General features: G+C 41.0%; 1 protein-coding gene across 7 annotated transcripts in view; it reads right to left on the reverse strand.

Annotated features, from left to right (window-relative positions):
• The window catches only part of PTPN1 (protein tyrosine phosphatase non-receptor type 1), a 62,680-nt gene that overhangs the window by 22,558 nt on the left and 21,914 nt on the right, over positions 1-18,208 (reverse strand). The window contains exon 2 of one of the 7 annotated variants that reach the window (XM_073883975.1): positions 2,474-2,537. The exons of 5 other annotated variants lie outside the window; for them this stretch is intronic. In XM_073883975.1, coding sequence (XP_073740076.1) covers positions 2,474-2,509 — 36 coding nt within the window. In that variant the 5' untranslated portion in view covers positions 2,510-2,537. Of the gene's footprint in view, positions 1-2,473; positions 2,538-18,208 lie in introns of those variants that run through there. One more of the 7 variants, XM_073883979.1, reaches the window with a different exon arrangement.

Below are 18,208 nucleotides of genomic sequence, written 5' to 3' on the forward strand. Positions count from 1 at the left end.
GAGGATGGCGTGGGGCCGGGAGCTAGAAATACGGGGAAGAGGGCAGCGAGACCGAAAGGGGTGGCGGGGTCCTTGGCTCAGGGACACCCAGCACAGCACCGGCGAGCGCACACGTCTTCTGCAAGCGGCAGTCAGTGGGCTGGCGGGGGCAGTGACAGCTGGCTGGAGCACACAGGTGGGCCGGCCAGAGCCATGGAGAGCCTGGAACGCCACAAGCCCGGGAGCTCCCTCTGTAACCTTGTATAAAGTCACAGTTATTGAGAGCAGATAAAATGCACTTTTATGCCAACAACTGTTCAACTCCTGCTTTCCGAGGAGATGGTCGACAAATCCCATTACACCAAACTGTCAGAAAGAGGAAGTGCCTGGGTTAACAGAAGACCCAAATCATGCCTCCTGCTAGACTGATCACAGGCATCTACTTTTGCTCTTCTAAAACACCACGATAATCCCATTTAAAAATCTTTTCTTTTTAATTTGTATTTTATTCTTATTAAAAGATAAACCCATATGACAATGTGAGCATACTGAGTGCCACTAAGGTATACACCTAAAATGGTTACAGTGGTAAATTTTATTATGTGTATTTTATTACAATTTAAAAAAAAAAGACAAACTCACAAGAGAGGGCAGAACAGGAGAAGGTAGCAGCAACAGGATTTTGGAAGCTGGCCATCTTATTAGTAGTTGGCAGGTCTGAGAAAGCTCAATTACAAGCCAGCAGTGGAGAAAGCAAAGCACCAGTCCATTTCCACCACAGAATCCTGCAGAAACTCGGGAAATGCTGCTTCTGGATGGAAGGGTGGGACTCACTGCAGGGGACGGGGCTGGAGCTGTCTGAGAAGCAGCGGATCTCCCCACCGCCCCCCTTCCATGCTGCTGGGTGCTGCTGGGTGACTGCCACCCTGTACCACAGAACTCTGGAGAATCATTTTCTGCAGAATAGAAATCAGGAGACAGTGCTTTCTATGTGATCTGAGCAGACAAGAGCAAAGACCAGAAGATACTATCACCAGGGCTCACAACCAATAGCCCAGCTAAAGGGTTCATGGCCAGATCAGTGCTGATGAGACCCTTCCACCCTCTCAGAGCTCTCAATCTGCCTTGTGAGCTTCATCACGCACAGACAACCACTGATTCTAAGATGTGAGAAGAATGCCTCTAGTATAAAAGAGATTTACAAGAAAAATGAAACAGGAAAAAAGTCCCTTGGAAGAAATAAACTACACAGAAGAGAAAGCTTTAAAAAATATATTGTTAATATACTCAGTGAGATAAAAAAAAAAATTATATTGTATCTATGAATTAAGAACAAAATGTTAGGTAAAGGTAGAAGCAATCCTCCCAGAAAGTAAAGTACCCCCTATCCCCAAAAACCCACAATAGAAAATCAGGCAAAACAAAATACAAGGAAAGAAAACATTAAAAAAACAAAAATAGTTCAAGGAAATCTTCCAGACCCTCAAATGCTCAAATGATAAAAACAGACCTACATTAAGGCACATTAATATGTGATTCCAGAATCTTTCAAAGAAAATATTCCAGGGGCACCTGGATGGCTCAGTCGGTTGAGCATCAGACTTGGTTTTGACTCAGGGCATGACCTCAGGGTCGTGAGATCAAGCCCTGCGTTGGGCTCCGTGCTCCACAGGGAGTGTGCTGGAGATTCTCTCTCTGCCCCCTCCCCAGCACACACGCACATGCACTCTTTCTAAAATGAATAAATAAATCTTTCTATAAAAAAAAAGAAAAAATATTCTGTAAGTTCTTAGAAAGAAAAAATAGTTCACGTTCAAAGGATAAAGTCATCAGAATGGCTTCAGACTTTTCGAGAACGCCGAAAGCTAGACAGCAATGGAGCAATGTTTTTAGAATCTGAAGCAAGAGGATCTCTAGCCTAGAATTCTATACCCAGCCCAATTATGACCAAGTGAGAAGGGGCAGTAAGTTAACTAAGTTAACACTGCAGAGAGGCAAAGCCTCAAACACTTGACCACACCCATGCTCCCATCCTCAGCAATCCACTGGAGCATATCTTCCACCCGAGGGAAGAAATAAACCAAGAAAGAGAAAAATGTAAGATATAGTAAGGTAAAACAACAACAACAACAACAAAAAAAACCTGACACAAGAGCAAAGACAAAGGCAACTTCCCCTGAAACTGTGGAGGGAAGAGCTCCCAGGATGACAAGTATATACCAGACCTGGAAGCAAGAGGGCCAGACTGGAGCAGTAGGCCTCAAGAGATGGATGTATCAGTGACATGCCTTTGTGCACCATACCGACCATGACTGAACGAAACCACCAGAGGGAGATAAGGAAAAGACCTGAAATCCAAGAAATAGGGAATCCAGTCAAGAAAAACATAGGAAGTTTCAGGATGATAGCTATGTTTGTCAGGCCTACAGACCAAGCAACCCAGACAGAAGGAGAATGGAGGTCTCCAGAATGAAAACTGAAACAAAGAAATTACCTGAAATTGCTCTGATACTCCAGCCACGACCCACATGTGGCTCCTGAGGGCACAGGTGGCCAGTCTGAAAAGAGGTGCTGTATAAGTGTAGAAATGCATATCAGGTTGTGACAACAGTACTAAGAAACGAAATATTTTCAGTAGTATTTGTTGAAATAACATTTTGAACATACTGGGCTAAATAAACTACTACTGATCTCATCTGCTTCTTTTTACCCTTTTTCCTGTGGCCACTAGGAAAGGTGAAATCATACAGGCAGGGTGCACTGCATTCCTCCCGGCCAGTGCTGACTGACCTTGTGGAAAACTGCCCAAGAGGTTCCAAGAGGTATGGGAAGAATTAGCAACAGGCAGAAAGAAGCCTTTGCAGATGAAAGTATACAAGGCAATTATTAACTATGGGAAAACTTTAGAAAGGAAACTAGGGTACGACACCATCTGACTATGTGCATACGCAAACAATGTAAATGATGGATGTTGTTTTAACCGAAAGGTATTAACAGATTGGGAGAAGGGAAGGGGAAGCTAAGGGGAGGAAAAGCAACAAGGATGGCTGTTCAAGGAAATGAAATCCTCCACCTGCGTAAAGGTCTAAGTTAATGAATTAGAAAATAAACATTCTCCTTAGAAATATGGAGATCTATGCAAGTGAGAATCAGCAGCTCAAAGAATTGAAAATGGCCGTGAGCCAAGAGGCTGTGGCAATGGGCTGAGGCATGGACAGCACAGCACCGGCTTGTATCTTCAGCCCATCGTGGTCCTCCTTCACTGCTCAAACCACGTGCAGATTCGACAGGAAGTTTTAAAAATTGCCACATTCTGCTAATTCCACTTACTTTAAAAAACTGCAAAATGGCAGGGAGGCCTTTTTGACTCACACTAGAGGTGGGCTAATAACTTAAAAGCATGTTTATAGATGATAAACCTATCTGAGATAAGCAAAATAATCCAGCATAACACACTCATCACGTCATCTGTGGAAGAGAGTAAGCTTTCAGGGAAATGCTATACAACACAGAAAAATCACTTGAAGGAATAAAAATCTAAGGCTTAAATCTGTTGTTCTATTTGACTGGAAGCACTTAGCAACAAGTACGAATTCTGCCTTGGGAGGGGAAACAATCCGGTCAGTCCAGCTGGTGTGATTGAAGAGAAGGAAGAGATCTTCGATATGGTTAAACCACTGAACCAACAAATACTCGCTCTGAGGAAAGAAGGGCCAAAGTATCAGTAACTGTGGGCAACTGATTTTATTCAGCCAAAGGATTATATTAATATGTACTTTTTGTCACACCCCCCCCCAAAAGACAGAAAGGTAAAGAAAGTAAAACTTGGAGATGTCATTTACTAAAGATATTTAGAAAGTAAGAGGTATTCACATAATACTTTTTAAAAATTGATTTTAAAATTAAGGTAAACTCACAGAGTAAAATGCACTGATCTTACATGCAATAAGCTTTCCTAACCAACTTTAACCTACAAATATTTAAATATACCCATTTAAGTGTTTCTCTACGTTACACTGGGCTTGACGTGGGGTTTGATCTCATGACCCTGAGATCTTGACCCCAGAAGAAATCAAGAGTTGGATGCCTAACCGACTGAGCCACCCAGGTGCCCCTATCCTGCCCCTACTCATTTAACGAGGTGACAGATTATCTCCCAGTGAATACTGAATACAAAGGGCTTACATACTTACAAAGCTCTGACAAAAGAATGAATTAGGGCCCAGGGTGAATTCATTTCTGTACACATTCAGGAAAGCTCATTATCCATTATTCAAATACCTCCCAAATCCAATTAGGCCAAGTAAAACTTGGGTGAAAAGCTGACCATTTTTTGAGATGTCTTTTTTTTTTTTTTTTTTTTTAGAACACGCACAGGCATAAAAGCCAGTCCAGCCTTGCAGAAATATTTTCATGTTTATAGCAAGCACATCATTAAGTTAAGCATAGCAATTTTGGTTTTAACAGCCTTTTCTCTTCAGTCCCACAATGGGGTCAATGTCCCTTATTGGCTCCGTGGTAAATTGCATTAGTCATTTAAACTGTTCCACACATGACGAGGTAGCTAGCATGGCACCTGTCACAGCTGCGAGTCTGACAGAAGTGCCTGGGTCCTTGCCTCTCCATCCCTCCTAGCATAGGCCCAGGCCCAGGCCCAGAGGAGGACACAACCAGATTCTGTTGACGAATTCACAAATGGTCCCAAAGGCTCCCCCAAAACTCAAGAGTCTTTACCTCTATACCAAATGCTTTATTTCGTGGGATAGAAATGCTCCTGAAAGGGAGGGAGTATGTTTAAGCAAAATGTCTGATCCGATCCTATTTTCTCAATTATCTGTTACAGAATGGAAGTTACTGGAATAATAATATCATTACGATTCTGCTTTGCAATTGGGACAGAGTCTCATGACAAGATAGTACCAAAATAGCTATTAATATATGGATTCAAAGCAGAAGGGGTTATTTTTTAATGGTTCTGACAGCGTCTGTTCTACAAGTCTAAAGAAAGAAAAAACTCCAGTGGTACTCTGCATTCGCCAGGACCGAGGTGAACTACAAAGTCCCTTCACACCTTTGACATCTATACTTCCCCCAGCCCCCATTCTACAAAGGGTGGCCTAATATGTTTGTTCGAGCTGTTACCTAGTACTTTATGGAGGTCCTCGCTTGCAGAAATGGACATAGCAAGCTAGATTGAAGGGAAGTGCTGAAGTACAGTAAAGGCCGTAATTTAAAATGCAATAAGCGAGCATACAGGGGTGTGCATTTCCTGGAACTCTCGGGGCAGCTGCCAGCTGAACAGGGAGATATATATAGAAGTGGCGGGAGGGAGAGCTAGCCTAAAATTTTAAAAACCAAATCCTCAAAGTAAGGTGTAGACCAAATTTTGTTAGTTATAAATCTCATTTTAAAGGTGAACATTAAGTTTCTGTACAATAAAATATAGTATTTCTGTATACACTCTAAAAAATAGAAAATTATCCAAGTCAGAGGTTAAATGCCTTCCAAACTGAAAGCAATACTGTGTCCTTTATATATGGAAATTAGTGGAACAATATCATTTACTTTAAAAGCCTTAGGAAAATATTTTTATTTTACTCCTACCTTTATATGATCGACTTGCAAGAAATCATATACTCAATACTGTTAAACTTTAAGATAAACTACAATGTTGAGATAATAAAGAGCGAGCTCAAAATTTAGCTAACCAACACCAAGTCTGTCTGGGTTTAAGTTTTAAAATGACTGTATACTGAATTTAAAAAAAAAGATGCTAAAAAGTAAACCAAGCACCTAAGAATCTTCTGTGGTAGCTGAAAGAGAGACAGGGAAAGGAGGGAAAACTGGTCAGCATTTAAAAGACTGCCGGATGTACAATCATCTTCCCTGCCAGAGTCTGAAAAAGTGCTGAGTCTTTTTGTACACTGGTCCTGGGTGAGGTTAAGATAAGGGAGTTACAAATCACTAACAGAACAAGTATGTCCATGTGGGAAATGACATGGAAAAAAGCATAATCAAATTGCTTTACATATTCCTCACAAGTAAGGGGAGGCGGGCTGAGGGGGTATGGAATGCCCTTCACAACGTTGGCAAGGGCAACATCTGGTGGAGACGGTGGAGCCGATTCCATGCTCTCATGTACGCCCTCCTCTCGGAACACAGAAAACAATGGTCCATTAAATATAGAGAAAAGCACAAAGGCATAGCTCAGCTCAAAACCAGAATGAGAATGAATGCAAAGGAAACAAAAGCCCTCCCACTCAAAATGGCCTGTAAACACAGTACCCAAAACACAGCAGATGACTAGTTCTGAAAAAGATAACCAACGGATCGTCTAGGAAATAAGTCTATTCCACATGAAATGTATTATACACCCTGTCAGGCACTTTCAAGATAAATATATTCAAGATCACGGATAAACGAAGGAAACCTTTTTTAAAAAGATGTTATGAATAAAAACAGGGAGAAATGAAACCAGAATAAGTAGACAGGAAAGAACAAATGAGAAATCTTGGAAATTTAAAAACAAAAACAAGACACAAAACCTCAACAGAGAGGATAAATGCTAGATTGAACATAAAGGAGGAGTAAATTGAAAGCTAGGAGGGAGGAACAGAGCTTGAGAAATAGGACACAGGAGAGAGGCCACAACACACACCCAAACAGTCAGTACCCAGACACATCAGGATAAGGGTTAAGCTGCAAAATATTAAGGATAAAAATCTTCAAAACAAATTATAGTATCTTTCAGAAGCTTAATAGAGCTTTAACATTATCACTCAATTTTTAACAACTCTAAGGTTACACAGCCATTTAAAGTAAAGAACTCTTAAAAATATAGAAAGGGACCACTGTCATTGATAACCCCAAATCATTTACAAGAACAAAGCCACTTTATGTATTTGTAGTTAATAGCTATTTTTGATTCCCTAAGGTCTTATGCAGTTTCAGAACTGAAAAATTATGTTCCAGCTGCAATAATAGGACTTATTTAGAAATGGAGGATCTGACCTTTAAGAAAACTTTGTGATTGGTGAAAGCATATCAATACGGTCTTCTAACTACTAAAAAACTTTGATGCAGATAAAATTAATTTGGACACAGCATTCTGAGTTCACTAGAGTAAGCTACTACAATCTTAAATTATTTGTAGGCTAAGTAGAACGATTAACAAAGAGGTATGAAAACTGCTTTTTCAAGTGTCGCTGATTCTAAACCTTATTTTTACAGTCCTTAGTAGTATATGTTTTTTCTAAAAAATCACTTATGTTTTCTGTTAAATGTCACGACTTTCACCTTGGGCAGAAATCAATAGGCAGAAAATGAATCAGACTTACAGTAATTGATGTCAATAAAGCACACTGGAACCAGTATCTTTTTAAATGCTGAGAATCACAAAGCCATTCCTGTAAGAGAACAGTCTCAAAAGCGGAATCCACTTTCGCTTCTGTTTTGTTTATCTTCTGCTTTCCATAAGGACAGTTTAGGTACTTCAGGCCCCGGGGTGCTGGCACTTGGCCCGAGGACAGTGGTGCAGCTGACTAAGGACACAAGTAGTTGGGGGACATGAAATTGCAAGGCTTACACCTTCCCTTGGAGGGAAAGGGACTGCCAACCACCAGCTTCCTCCCTCCACAGTTAATTCCCCTCAGCCCGGAGGTCACAGGGAGGGACCTTACGAACCCACACGATATTCCCACACCCACACCGGTGGTCCCTCTGAAATTCCTGAGAGCCATGCTTATAAAACGGATTATGGTACTTCTGTGGATAATTTAGGAGGGTAAATGGGAGGAAGACACAATGTCCAAATGAAAGTAGCTTTGGTTAAGAATTTCTTAAACACCGAGAGAACAGTACAAGATCCTGGTGCCTTAACCAAGGCTTTTTTTGCATTATTATCATCGAACAAATAAATTTTCTAAATACTTTCTAAGTGTAACATGGTTTTCTATACACCACTTAGGGGATCAGGGATGAAGAAGGAAGACATTATCAATGCCCCCAAAGCATTATGAAGTGATTAGTTCTTCAGTGAGGCCACAAAAATAAAGTGATAATTTAGGGGAGAGAGGAAGCAGGTGACCAAGCTCTTCAACATAGCTTTCCAAAGAACTCCGTATAGGGATTAAGGAAGCGGGGCTTAGATGCAATATACGAGCCCCTTCAACTGAGCACTGACCACGTGGCAGGCACTAAGGATAGGAGCATGAGAAGCAGAAGTCCTGCCATCACCGAACTTCGCCAAGTTCGTCGTCCACTGGGGACGATGGCCAGATAAACCGGATGCGACCTTCCGAGCTAGGTGCTGTCACATGTAACTCCTATGAACACATCCACAACCATCCCTCTGGGTTACACAGCATTAACAATAAAACAGATTAAGGCCCACAAGCAAGGGGACATTCTACCTATGCCCCCACCCCACCATCAGGGTCTGCTCACTCTTGGAAAGGCAGAGTGAGTGGTTCAAAACCCCCAACTTCTACGGGGCTTCTTGATACTGTCTCCATAGTTCTGCCTTTTCCAGAAATGTCATATAGTTGGAATGATATCATATGTAGCCTCTGTCCACTTTTTTCTATTAGGTTGTCTTTTTCTTAATAATATGCAGTGCTCCTTATGTACTCTGGGTACAATGTCCCTTGGTGGTCATATATACTGCAAATAACTTCCTCTGCATCAGTTGGTTTTTGCTGTGTAACAAACCACCCCAAAACACAGGGCTTACAACAACTGCTTATCTGCTGGAAACCACCTTTCCAATTTATTTGTTGTACATTTAAAAACTTTTATGTATGGGAAACTAAATTTTAAGTGTGGGAGGATGATCATAAAACTGTCAATGTATTAACAGTGGAGCGGCTACTGCTAGCTGACAAGATGATGAGTGGTTTTGTATTTTCTATTGCTTTCCAATATTTCCTACAGGGAACATGCATTGCCTGTGTAATTAAAAGTTTAAAAGTAGTTTTTAAATTTGTATGCATTCCAAACTATTGACCTTTTCCTGTGCAATTTCCTCTACTGCTCCTAGCAGTAGAGTCTTTCTTCCTCAATATGGTAATACCACTTTTTTAAAAAAAACATTTACTCTTAATCTATCTGGAGTTTATTTTCCTGCTACAATTTTCAACTATGCCCATTATTGGCCATTAAGCCTCACACTGTGCTTCTGGTTCAATCAGTTTACCAGTCCCACCACACTCAGTGCAATCTTTGTGCTTGTGTATTACAGTAGCTCAAATTGTGTATTACAGGGAGCTCCTCCTCCCTCTCCCTAAGTTGAAATAGTAACAAAATGCAGCTGCATCTGATAATTCTGATTTCAGAATGAACAAATCACTATTTTTCAGAGATAGATGAACCTTTACAATTAGGTAGAGTTGTTTTTTAAGAAGATGATGTAGCCCAGACTCATTTTTTGCAACTATTTAGCAAATTTTAAAAATCAACAGGAACACAAGAGATTAAATATGGGGAATTTTAAAAACCCACAATAGTAGTTCTGTAGTTAAAATGAATACTGTTACTTTATTCTTCTGTAAGGAAAGAACGGGCAGGATGGGATGGCTCCAATACAAAAATCTCCATATTTTTCTAGTATGTATTACTATGCATATAAACTTGTAGCAAAATAAAATAATTAAAAACATTAAATTATTTCTAGTCACCATGTTCATAAGCAGTTCTGTTTAAAAAAAAAAAAAGGTAAAGCATTGTTCACCATGTCAACTCCCTGACTTCTAACTTTGGGCAAAGCAAATTTTACTTTATTATTAAGTCTATTTAATTAAAAAGCAACTCTTAGATAATATTCAGGTAGCAGTTTCTCAACAAATTAAATTAGTACATTTCCCACCTTGTCAACATATTTAGTGAGATGAGATTTTTTAGAGGTTCTCTCCCTTCCTACTCTCCACTCATAAGCCCTGGGCTTTTGGTCTTCTGCCTTCTTTGAGCTGAATACATGAAAAGCACATTCTCTACACAATGGAAAGAGGCAGTAAACCTTTGCTAATAACATACGATCAATTTTTAGAAGCTTTTTAAGGTTAGTACATGCCAAATCCTTCCTCAAGAGACTCTGCTCAATGTCTCAATGCCACACTAAAACTAAAGAGGAACCAAAATCCATATACATAGTGCTATACACAAACTGGAGTCACTATTGTTACATAAATAACTGAAGCTACTGGAGATGTAATATCCTTTAAAGATATTACAATTAGCTAGATATTCTTCCTCCCAAGGCTCACTAAATGACTAGCAGGAAAATTAATCCCAAGGGCCAAATGGATCAAACATTTTACAAAAATCAGGATAAAGAACTTTAGAAGCACTAAATCCAAGGACTTTTTTTTTTTTTAAGATTTTATTCATTTGAGAGAGAGAGACAGTGAGAGGGAGTGAGCACGAGTGGGGTGAGGGGCAGAGGGAGAAGCAGACTCCATGTCGAGCAGGGAGCCCAACGCGGGACTCGATCCCAGGAGCATGGGATCATGACCTGAGCCGAAGGCAGCCGCTTAACCGACTGAGCCACCCAGGTGCCCAATCCAGGGACATTTTTATGTAACAGCAATACATAAACTAAAAAAAAAAAAAAATCACTAAGCAGAATGTTTGTTTTCCTACTGTGCTGAAAAGCAATCTTCACAAGAATATTCAGGGCGAACAGTATAAAATTTCCCTAAGATATTCATTAGAAGACAGAATAGTTAAAAAGCCAGAACTGTAAAGTTCTCTAAAGGTTTTGCCACCCAAATATATTCCTTAAAGCAAACTCTTCCACAAGATGCCAAAAGTCGAGTTTTGACAATGACCTTCAGAATCAAAACCACCATATATCATTGTACTTGGAGCCAATTTTTGCTCTTGCATTTCAAGTTGTGCCAAGTGTCGATGAGGCAGGTAGTTAGGTCGTGGTCCCCGTCCTCAGTGAGTTCCCATTTAGCGGGGGAAGACCACCTGTGGCCACAAACAAATACGGCAGGAAGTACTGAACAGAGGGGAAATCTGTTCCGCTGAAAAACGGGAAAGGCACCAAGGTTAGCTAGTACAGGTGGGAAGAGTAAACTTGGGAGTACCTAACTGCAAAGCAGACACTTCTGGTACAGAGGAAAGAGATCTTCCTGGCCCCACTGACCAGTTGCTTCTCCTTGCAGACTTTGACTGGCGTCAACTGGAGGAAATAAATCAGACAGCTATGTCCAAGCTGTTTGCCCAGCCTGTCCCGGCACTGCTGCTTGAAAGGAAACCTTGGCACAGAGGCATGGGGTACAGAAGGGATGGCCATTCTTCCTCCAGGCAACCTGGGAAGCCTGCTGCTTGGGCCACTGACTAAGCCCCTGTTATCACACCAAGGTCAGAAGGGTCAGAAAGAAGAGTGGGCCCGCACCCCACTACAGTGACCTGTGCCTCATGTCGGTGTGCCCAGACTCCTAGGGATGCCCAGGGCACGAAGAACACTTCCTAAACTCCCTACCTCCATTCAACAGGGCTGGACAGGTTTTCTGGAAGAGATGAGAGATTAGTCTCCCCTGCTCAAGAGCAGACACTCACCAGGTCTAGCTTGTTAGGGAGCGCAACCCAATTCCTGCAGTAGGGCCCTCAGTAAGGATTTACTAGAGGAGTGTGCTAAACAGGTCAGAAAGAAGTAAGGGAGAGCTATGAATCTGGAATTAAGAGGATGACAATGGATACAAAATGACTGCAATAACAAAGTACTGATGACCCAACTAACTTTGAGAATTCTGTTCTCTCTGACCTCCTCAATACAAGGCTCATGGGTGATTTTCCAGTAATGAGTAATTTCCTGGCTAGGATACCCAGGGAATGGCTGGGTGTGAGAGAAACATTTCTTGGAAGGATGTGCCTCTTCCCCCCACCCCCACCCCTTCCCCTGCAGGCAGAGCCATTTTCTGCTGTGATACATTCCTGGAGAAGGTAAGGTAACATCCCATCCGAATGTACACCCTCCCTACAAATCTGGGATGGAGCAGGCCAATGGCTGGGATAGCAGGAAGGATCTTACATGGAGCTGCCAAGCCAGGCGGAGGAGGGACAAATTATGACATACTGGGACTCTCTGCAAACAATATTGAGGCAGGAATGGCAAGCACGGTCTTGCTAGCTCCTTGTGCCCAGCAGGGCTTGCCATGATGATCAGCTCCCAAGAAGCTGGACTCTGACTGTACTTCCAGGCTGATGGGCACCTCAGTCCGGACCCTGGAGGCTATCATCTCCTTTCCTTGATCTTTCACCTTCCTCTCCAAGGCCAAAGTAGAAGTGCTTCTGGCTTCTCCGATCCCAGAGTATTCAAGTTTTTTCTTCTTTGAAATAAGTATTTGTTATGGCGCTAGGATTTACTTCAAAACAAATCAGAGCTAGGAGGGGTTCATGGGGTAGGGTGTGGGGAGTTCAGATGAAAGGAGATGGGCTCTAAGTTTATAATTTTGAAACTAGGTGACAGATATATAAGGGCTCATTATACTAATCTAATTCTATATGTTTGATAAGTTTTCTGGAAGGAGATTCTAAAAGCTCAGTTTTTCAAAGTAAGGGGACGATATAATGAGATGTCGGTTTTTGAGTGATTACTCTGGTTTTAGGATTGGGAAGGTGGCAGCAGCAATGGCAGTTTTCCCTTCCTCCCAAGTTCCTCCACATAAGGAAACAGAGCAACATTTCTGTTGCTGACTCAGGATAGAAAGGATAGAAAACTGACTCAGACAACAACTAAAACAAAACCAGGGACAAGGCACCCGTATGATCCTGAAAGTATAAGGACTTGGGGACAAGCCACTCACTGAGACCCACGTGGCATCAGCATTTGTGTGGGAGGAAGGTGAATCAAGACCACAGGTGATTCTGACAACTCTGAGATCGGAAGAACCCCCCCAATCAGCAGCAGGTGCTCACTGCCAAGTGTGATGGCCAATCTGTGTTCTAAGCCGAACCGCAGATCCTGCAGGCTCCAGATCACGGGCAAGGCCAGGCTCTTCCGCCACCCAACGTGCTGGGGCATTCCGGGCCCTATAAAATCTCAACAACTGAGCAAAGAAAGGCCCTCCTAGGACAAAGCCCTGCACTGAGGAGAAACTTCTAGGAGCAGAACAAATTGAGCAAACACGGGCAATAGGGGGCTAAGGAGAGGGGAGGCTGCAATAAAGTTAGTCTGATGGGAGAAACAGGGGAAGCCCATCTTAGAAAGTACAAGGTCATTTTAAAATAACTTCACAAACACATCTGAAGAGGGAGCCGGAGAGCACTAAGCTAGACTATCTATCTGACCCACCCCTTCTTCCTAAAACTACAAGGAAACTGTCCACTTAAAAATGATGCGAAGACAAGGAGCAGTTGAGTTCCACACAGCATTATTCTATGAAAGATAGTAAGGGACACAGCAGTATCTTTACAGGAAATAAAAGCCAGATAGAAAGATGACCACGACAGATGAAAACTCATCTGACTAGCAACCAGAAATTAAGAAAATGGTAGAAGCTATGGAAGAACAATATAGACAAGAATGAGACATCAAGAATCAAGGTCACTGGAAAAAAAGAATGATCTGAAAAGAGAAGTAAGAGAAATAAGGAAAGAACTAAAAATAAAAGGAAAATATATTTTCAGAAATGAAGACAAAACGAGGATCATGAGCGCAAATAAACATGTTAATGCCTTTTAGAAGCAAAATAAGGGGGAGTTAAAAAATTTTTTAAAGAAATAAACAGAAATAGGTTCCTTGTACTATCAATTGTAATTTTTTGAAATCCTATTAATCCTATTTAATATTTTTTTAATTAAAAAGACTTCTTTAGAGGGTACACGTGGGAGAGGGAGAGAGAATCTCAAGCAGACTCTGTGTGGCTCGAGGCAGGGCTCGATCTCACAACCTTGAGATTATGACCTGAGCCAAAACCAAGAGTCAAACACTTAACCGACTACACGGCCCAGGTGCCCCATAGTTAAATTTTAAAATTTTTGAGAGAAAGTGAAAGAAACAGATGACAGGCAAAGAAGATCAAACACAGACATAACAGGCTGAGTCCCTGAAAAAGGAAACCAAAGCAATGTAAGAAAAGAAATACTGAAAACTCTAAATCAAGACTTTACTAAGGTTAAAAAAAAAAAAAAGAAAAAGAAAAGGTCTGAAACTCTTCACTGAAAGATACATTGATTTTTGGAGGAGAATGACTGAAAATGGCAACCACAGCATGGTTTAATAAATGATCAGACTTTGAAATAAAAGGATAAAAAAATCCTTTGAGAATCTAGCAAAAAGACCCAGTAACTTTTAAGGGAAACATAATTAGGATGTCAAACATCCACAGCAATGCTTTGTACCAGAAGATAATGGAGTAACGTATTTAAATTACTTAAGGGAAAAAAAAAATGTGATCCAAAGATTTTTATATTCAGGCAAAGTGGCCTTCAAATTTAAAGGCTGTTAAGAACATGCACCATCAATTCAAAGACTACTGTTCCATAATCTTTCCTGAGAAATCTGGTAGAGAGTGAGCATCAGGCAACCAAAATGACAAGGGAGACCCTGGGAAGAATGGGAAGTCAGCTTTAGTGTTTACTAGTCGATTTAAGACACAAGGAAGGGGTGCCTGGGTGGCTCAGTTGGTTAAGCGACTGCCTTCGGCTCAGGTCATGATCCTGGAGTCCTAGGATTGAGTCCCGCATCAGGCTTCCTGCTCAGCGGGGAGTCTGCTTCTCCCTCTGACCCTCTTCCCTCTCGTGCTTTCTATCTCTCATTCTCTCTCTCTCTCAAATAAATAAATAAAATCTTAAAAAAAAAAAAAAAAAAAGACACAAGGAAGGTGGTAAGGAGACCACGCACTGTGTAATAACGTAGAGTACAACTACCAAACGGGAGTATGGGAGGCAGAACGGAGGAAAGAGTTTTTAATCTTGCTGATGGGTTCTATGGATATCTATGACTGAGAATCTTCAAGTATCAACTGAGAGTAGCTCAAATAAGATCCTGGGGAAGAAGGAAGGGAACAGGAATAAATGGCCACTAGGTAACGTCAGTACGGCTCAAAGAAGGCCATCACAGTAACAGCCAAACATGGAGGGCAATAAGGGTACACGATAAAGCAGAAGGAATCCTTAGAAAATATAAACATTCTTAAACACCAAAAGACTTAACCATCTATAAAGTTCCTTCTCAAAAATTATAAAAATAACGTGGCCAGAGCAGAGAATACAAAGATGTAACAAAAATCTTAATCAAGGTTAACAGTCTAGTCAGTGTCCACTCCTCCCAACTTTTCTCCAAACACATGCAAACATAAATCATGAACGCTTACTGCTTGCTTTTTACACAAACAGGCTCACACTATACATGTTATCCTATAATATAATCTCGTAATCCAGCCATCTAACCTGCCTTCATTTAGTTTTTAAACTGGATTTTCTAAGTATTCAATCACATTAGCAAATACACTAAATCTGCCTCTCCCAATACTTTCACAATAATTTAATTTTCTTATCTTATTACTTTACCTAGAACCTCCAAAATAATGTTCAATGAAAGCTGGATTAAGTTAAAAATAACTTCAGCATTTTACAAGTTAGGTTTGAGATATAAGTTCGCCTATTTAAGTAGCTTCCTTCTATTCCTATGTTTTACATTTTACTTTATAGTTACATTTTAATTGTTAAGAGCTGCTAAGTAAGGCCACTTAGAATTGAACAGTTATTTTTTTATCAGGGAGAGTCTAACCTCCACAGATGCTATTCTGGACAGAAAGAGCTCCCTGCCTTCTCTCACTGTCCAAACTCTAACCTCACAATCATACCTAACTAGTTTTTCTCTTTGGGCCTTTTCCATTTGCTTGGATAAAGTCCCTTGACAGTTATCTCCTGCTTTTAATTTTTCTCCAGCCGACTATCTGCTCGATGTGCTTTGGAGCTATCCCATGCAACTGGACAGCAGCATCAACCACCCTGGCTTCTCTCCTGCTCTCTTCATGATTTCTGAACTCAGTCACTCTAAAACAACTTCCTTTTCACACATCTACTGTTTCTTTCGTTTTTATGTGCCCAAATTGAAAACTTCTCATTTAGAAAATCCAAGCACGACTGAAAAACCAGATCACATATGAAAACCGTATGACCACTGAAAATCAACTGCCCACGTGTGTAACAACCAGGGTGGTGCATATCTTCTTGGTTATCTGTCCCACAGAGTGGTAGTCATGGAATAGTCAGATGATCTGTTATCACCTGAGAATATTCATTCAAGAGTAAGAGCAAAGATCTCAAAGCCTCCTTTGTTACTGGTACTGCCCCTATATGTTTACTCTTCTACTTACTGTGCTTTTTTTTAAATTACAGGCAACTTGACATTTTTATCACTGTCAGGCCTTTTTCAGACATTGTTAATACTTCAGTCCATTCTGAATGGCACTAAGTGGTTCTCTCTTGGTTAGAAACAATCCAGAGTATCCTTCAGCAGCCAGGTCAGAAACTATAAACTAGCTAAACGGTCTATAAACAACCAGTAGACTGGTGAAGTACATTCAGACTGACAATTCTGTTTTCAATCTATTTCTCTTACAGGTAGGTAGCTGCTTTCTTAAACAGGTTTAGAGAAAACACATAGGGGCATGACAGGGATATATGATTAGGGGAGGGGATGCTTCTTCAGGGCAGAATGAAAAAAAAACCCTATAATTAAAGCATCAAAAATAGTATTACTAATACAAGAGTCTATGGAAAACAAACAATACAAATGAATACAAGTAAAACTGAGGAAATCTGAATAAGATGGGCAAATTATATCAATGTCACAATCCTGGTTGTGATACTGTACTACTTTTGCATAATGTTACCATGGGGGGCACTGGACAAAGTGTACAATGGATTTCTGTATTACCTCTTGCAACTGCTTATGAATTTACAATTATCGCCATAAAAATTTCAATTAAAAATATAATTGACAGGAGCACATCGCTGGCTCAGTCGGTAGAACATGTGACTCTTGATCTCAGGGTCATAAGTTCAAGCGCCATGTTGGGTGTAGAGATCCCTTAAAAATAAAATATTAGAGGGGCACTTGGATGGCTCCAGTCGATTAAGTATCTGCCTTCAGCTCAGGTCATGATCTCGGGGTCCTGGGATCCAGCCTCACATCAGGTTCCCTGCTCAGCAGAGAATCTGCTTCTCCCACTTCCTCTGTCCTCCCTCCCATTTGTGCGTGCTTGCTCACTCTCTCTAAATAAATAAAAAAAAACTTTAAAAAAATAAAATCTTAGGGGCACCTGGGTAGCTAAGCTGGTTGAGCATCCAACTCTTGATTTCAGCTCAGGTCATGATCTCAGGGCAGTGAGATTAAGCCCCAAGTCAGGCTCCATGCTCAGAGGGGAACCTGCTTAGGATTCTCTCTCCCTCTCCCTTTGCCCCTCCCCCCATGCTCACACTTTCTCTCGCTTGTGCTTGCAGGCTCTCTCTAAAATAAATAAATCTTTAAAAAAAATAAAATCCTAAAAAAATGATTGGCAGAATACAGACAAAACGTTTATAGTACTTACATTGTATAGTGACAGGGACAAAGCAAATTTTTATTCTTTGTTTTCACTTTACAATGAAATACAGTATAAATTAGAAATATAAGAATTCTTAAAAAGGTTGAAAGGATATAATCAAGACTTTGGACATTTAAAAAATATTTTATAAAATCTCAAGGAATAGGAGGAAAGTAAATACAAGACTGTTCAACCAACCACAGGATTCTACTATAAAGCAAATCCCTAACTTTTAAGATCTGTATAATCAAAGGGGAAGTACTACTTTCTATCAATAAATAAACTTCCAGGAGTCATTATCTCAAGAGGTGATATACTCTAGAGACCAATACTCTGGCCACGCATGCATTCCCTGTGTTCCTCAAAACTGCTAAGCCACTTCTAACCCAAAGGCTCACCCACCTTTTCCTTCAGGCCTCGTTTACCCATTCAGTGACCTGTTCAAACCAGCTTAAGACCCAATCTTCAACACTTTCCACTTTTTTTTTTTTAAAGATTTTATTTATTTATTTGACACAGAGAGAGAGAGAGACCCACAGCGAGAACAGGAGCACAAGCAGGGGGGGTGGGAGAGGGAGAAGCAGGCTTCCCGCTGAGCAGGGAGCCCGATGCGGGGCTCGATCCCAGGACCCCGGGATCATGACCTGAGCTGAAGGCAGACGCTTAATGACTGAGCCACCCAGGCGCCC

This window comes from Callorhinus ursinus, unplaced genomic scaffold, assembly GCF_003265705.2.
Source record: "Callorhinus ursinus isolate GAN/ISIS: 27379988/994484 unplaced genomic scaffold, GSC_fseal_2.0 scaffold53, whole genome shotgun sequence".
Taxonomy (NCBI): Eukaryota; Metazoa; Chordata; class Mammalia; order Carnivora; family Otariidae; genus Callorhinus; species Callorhinus ursinus.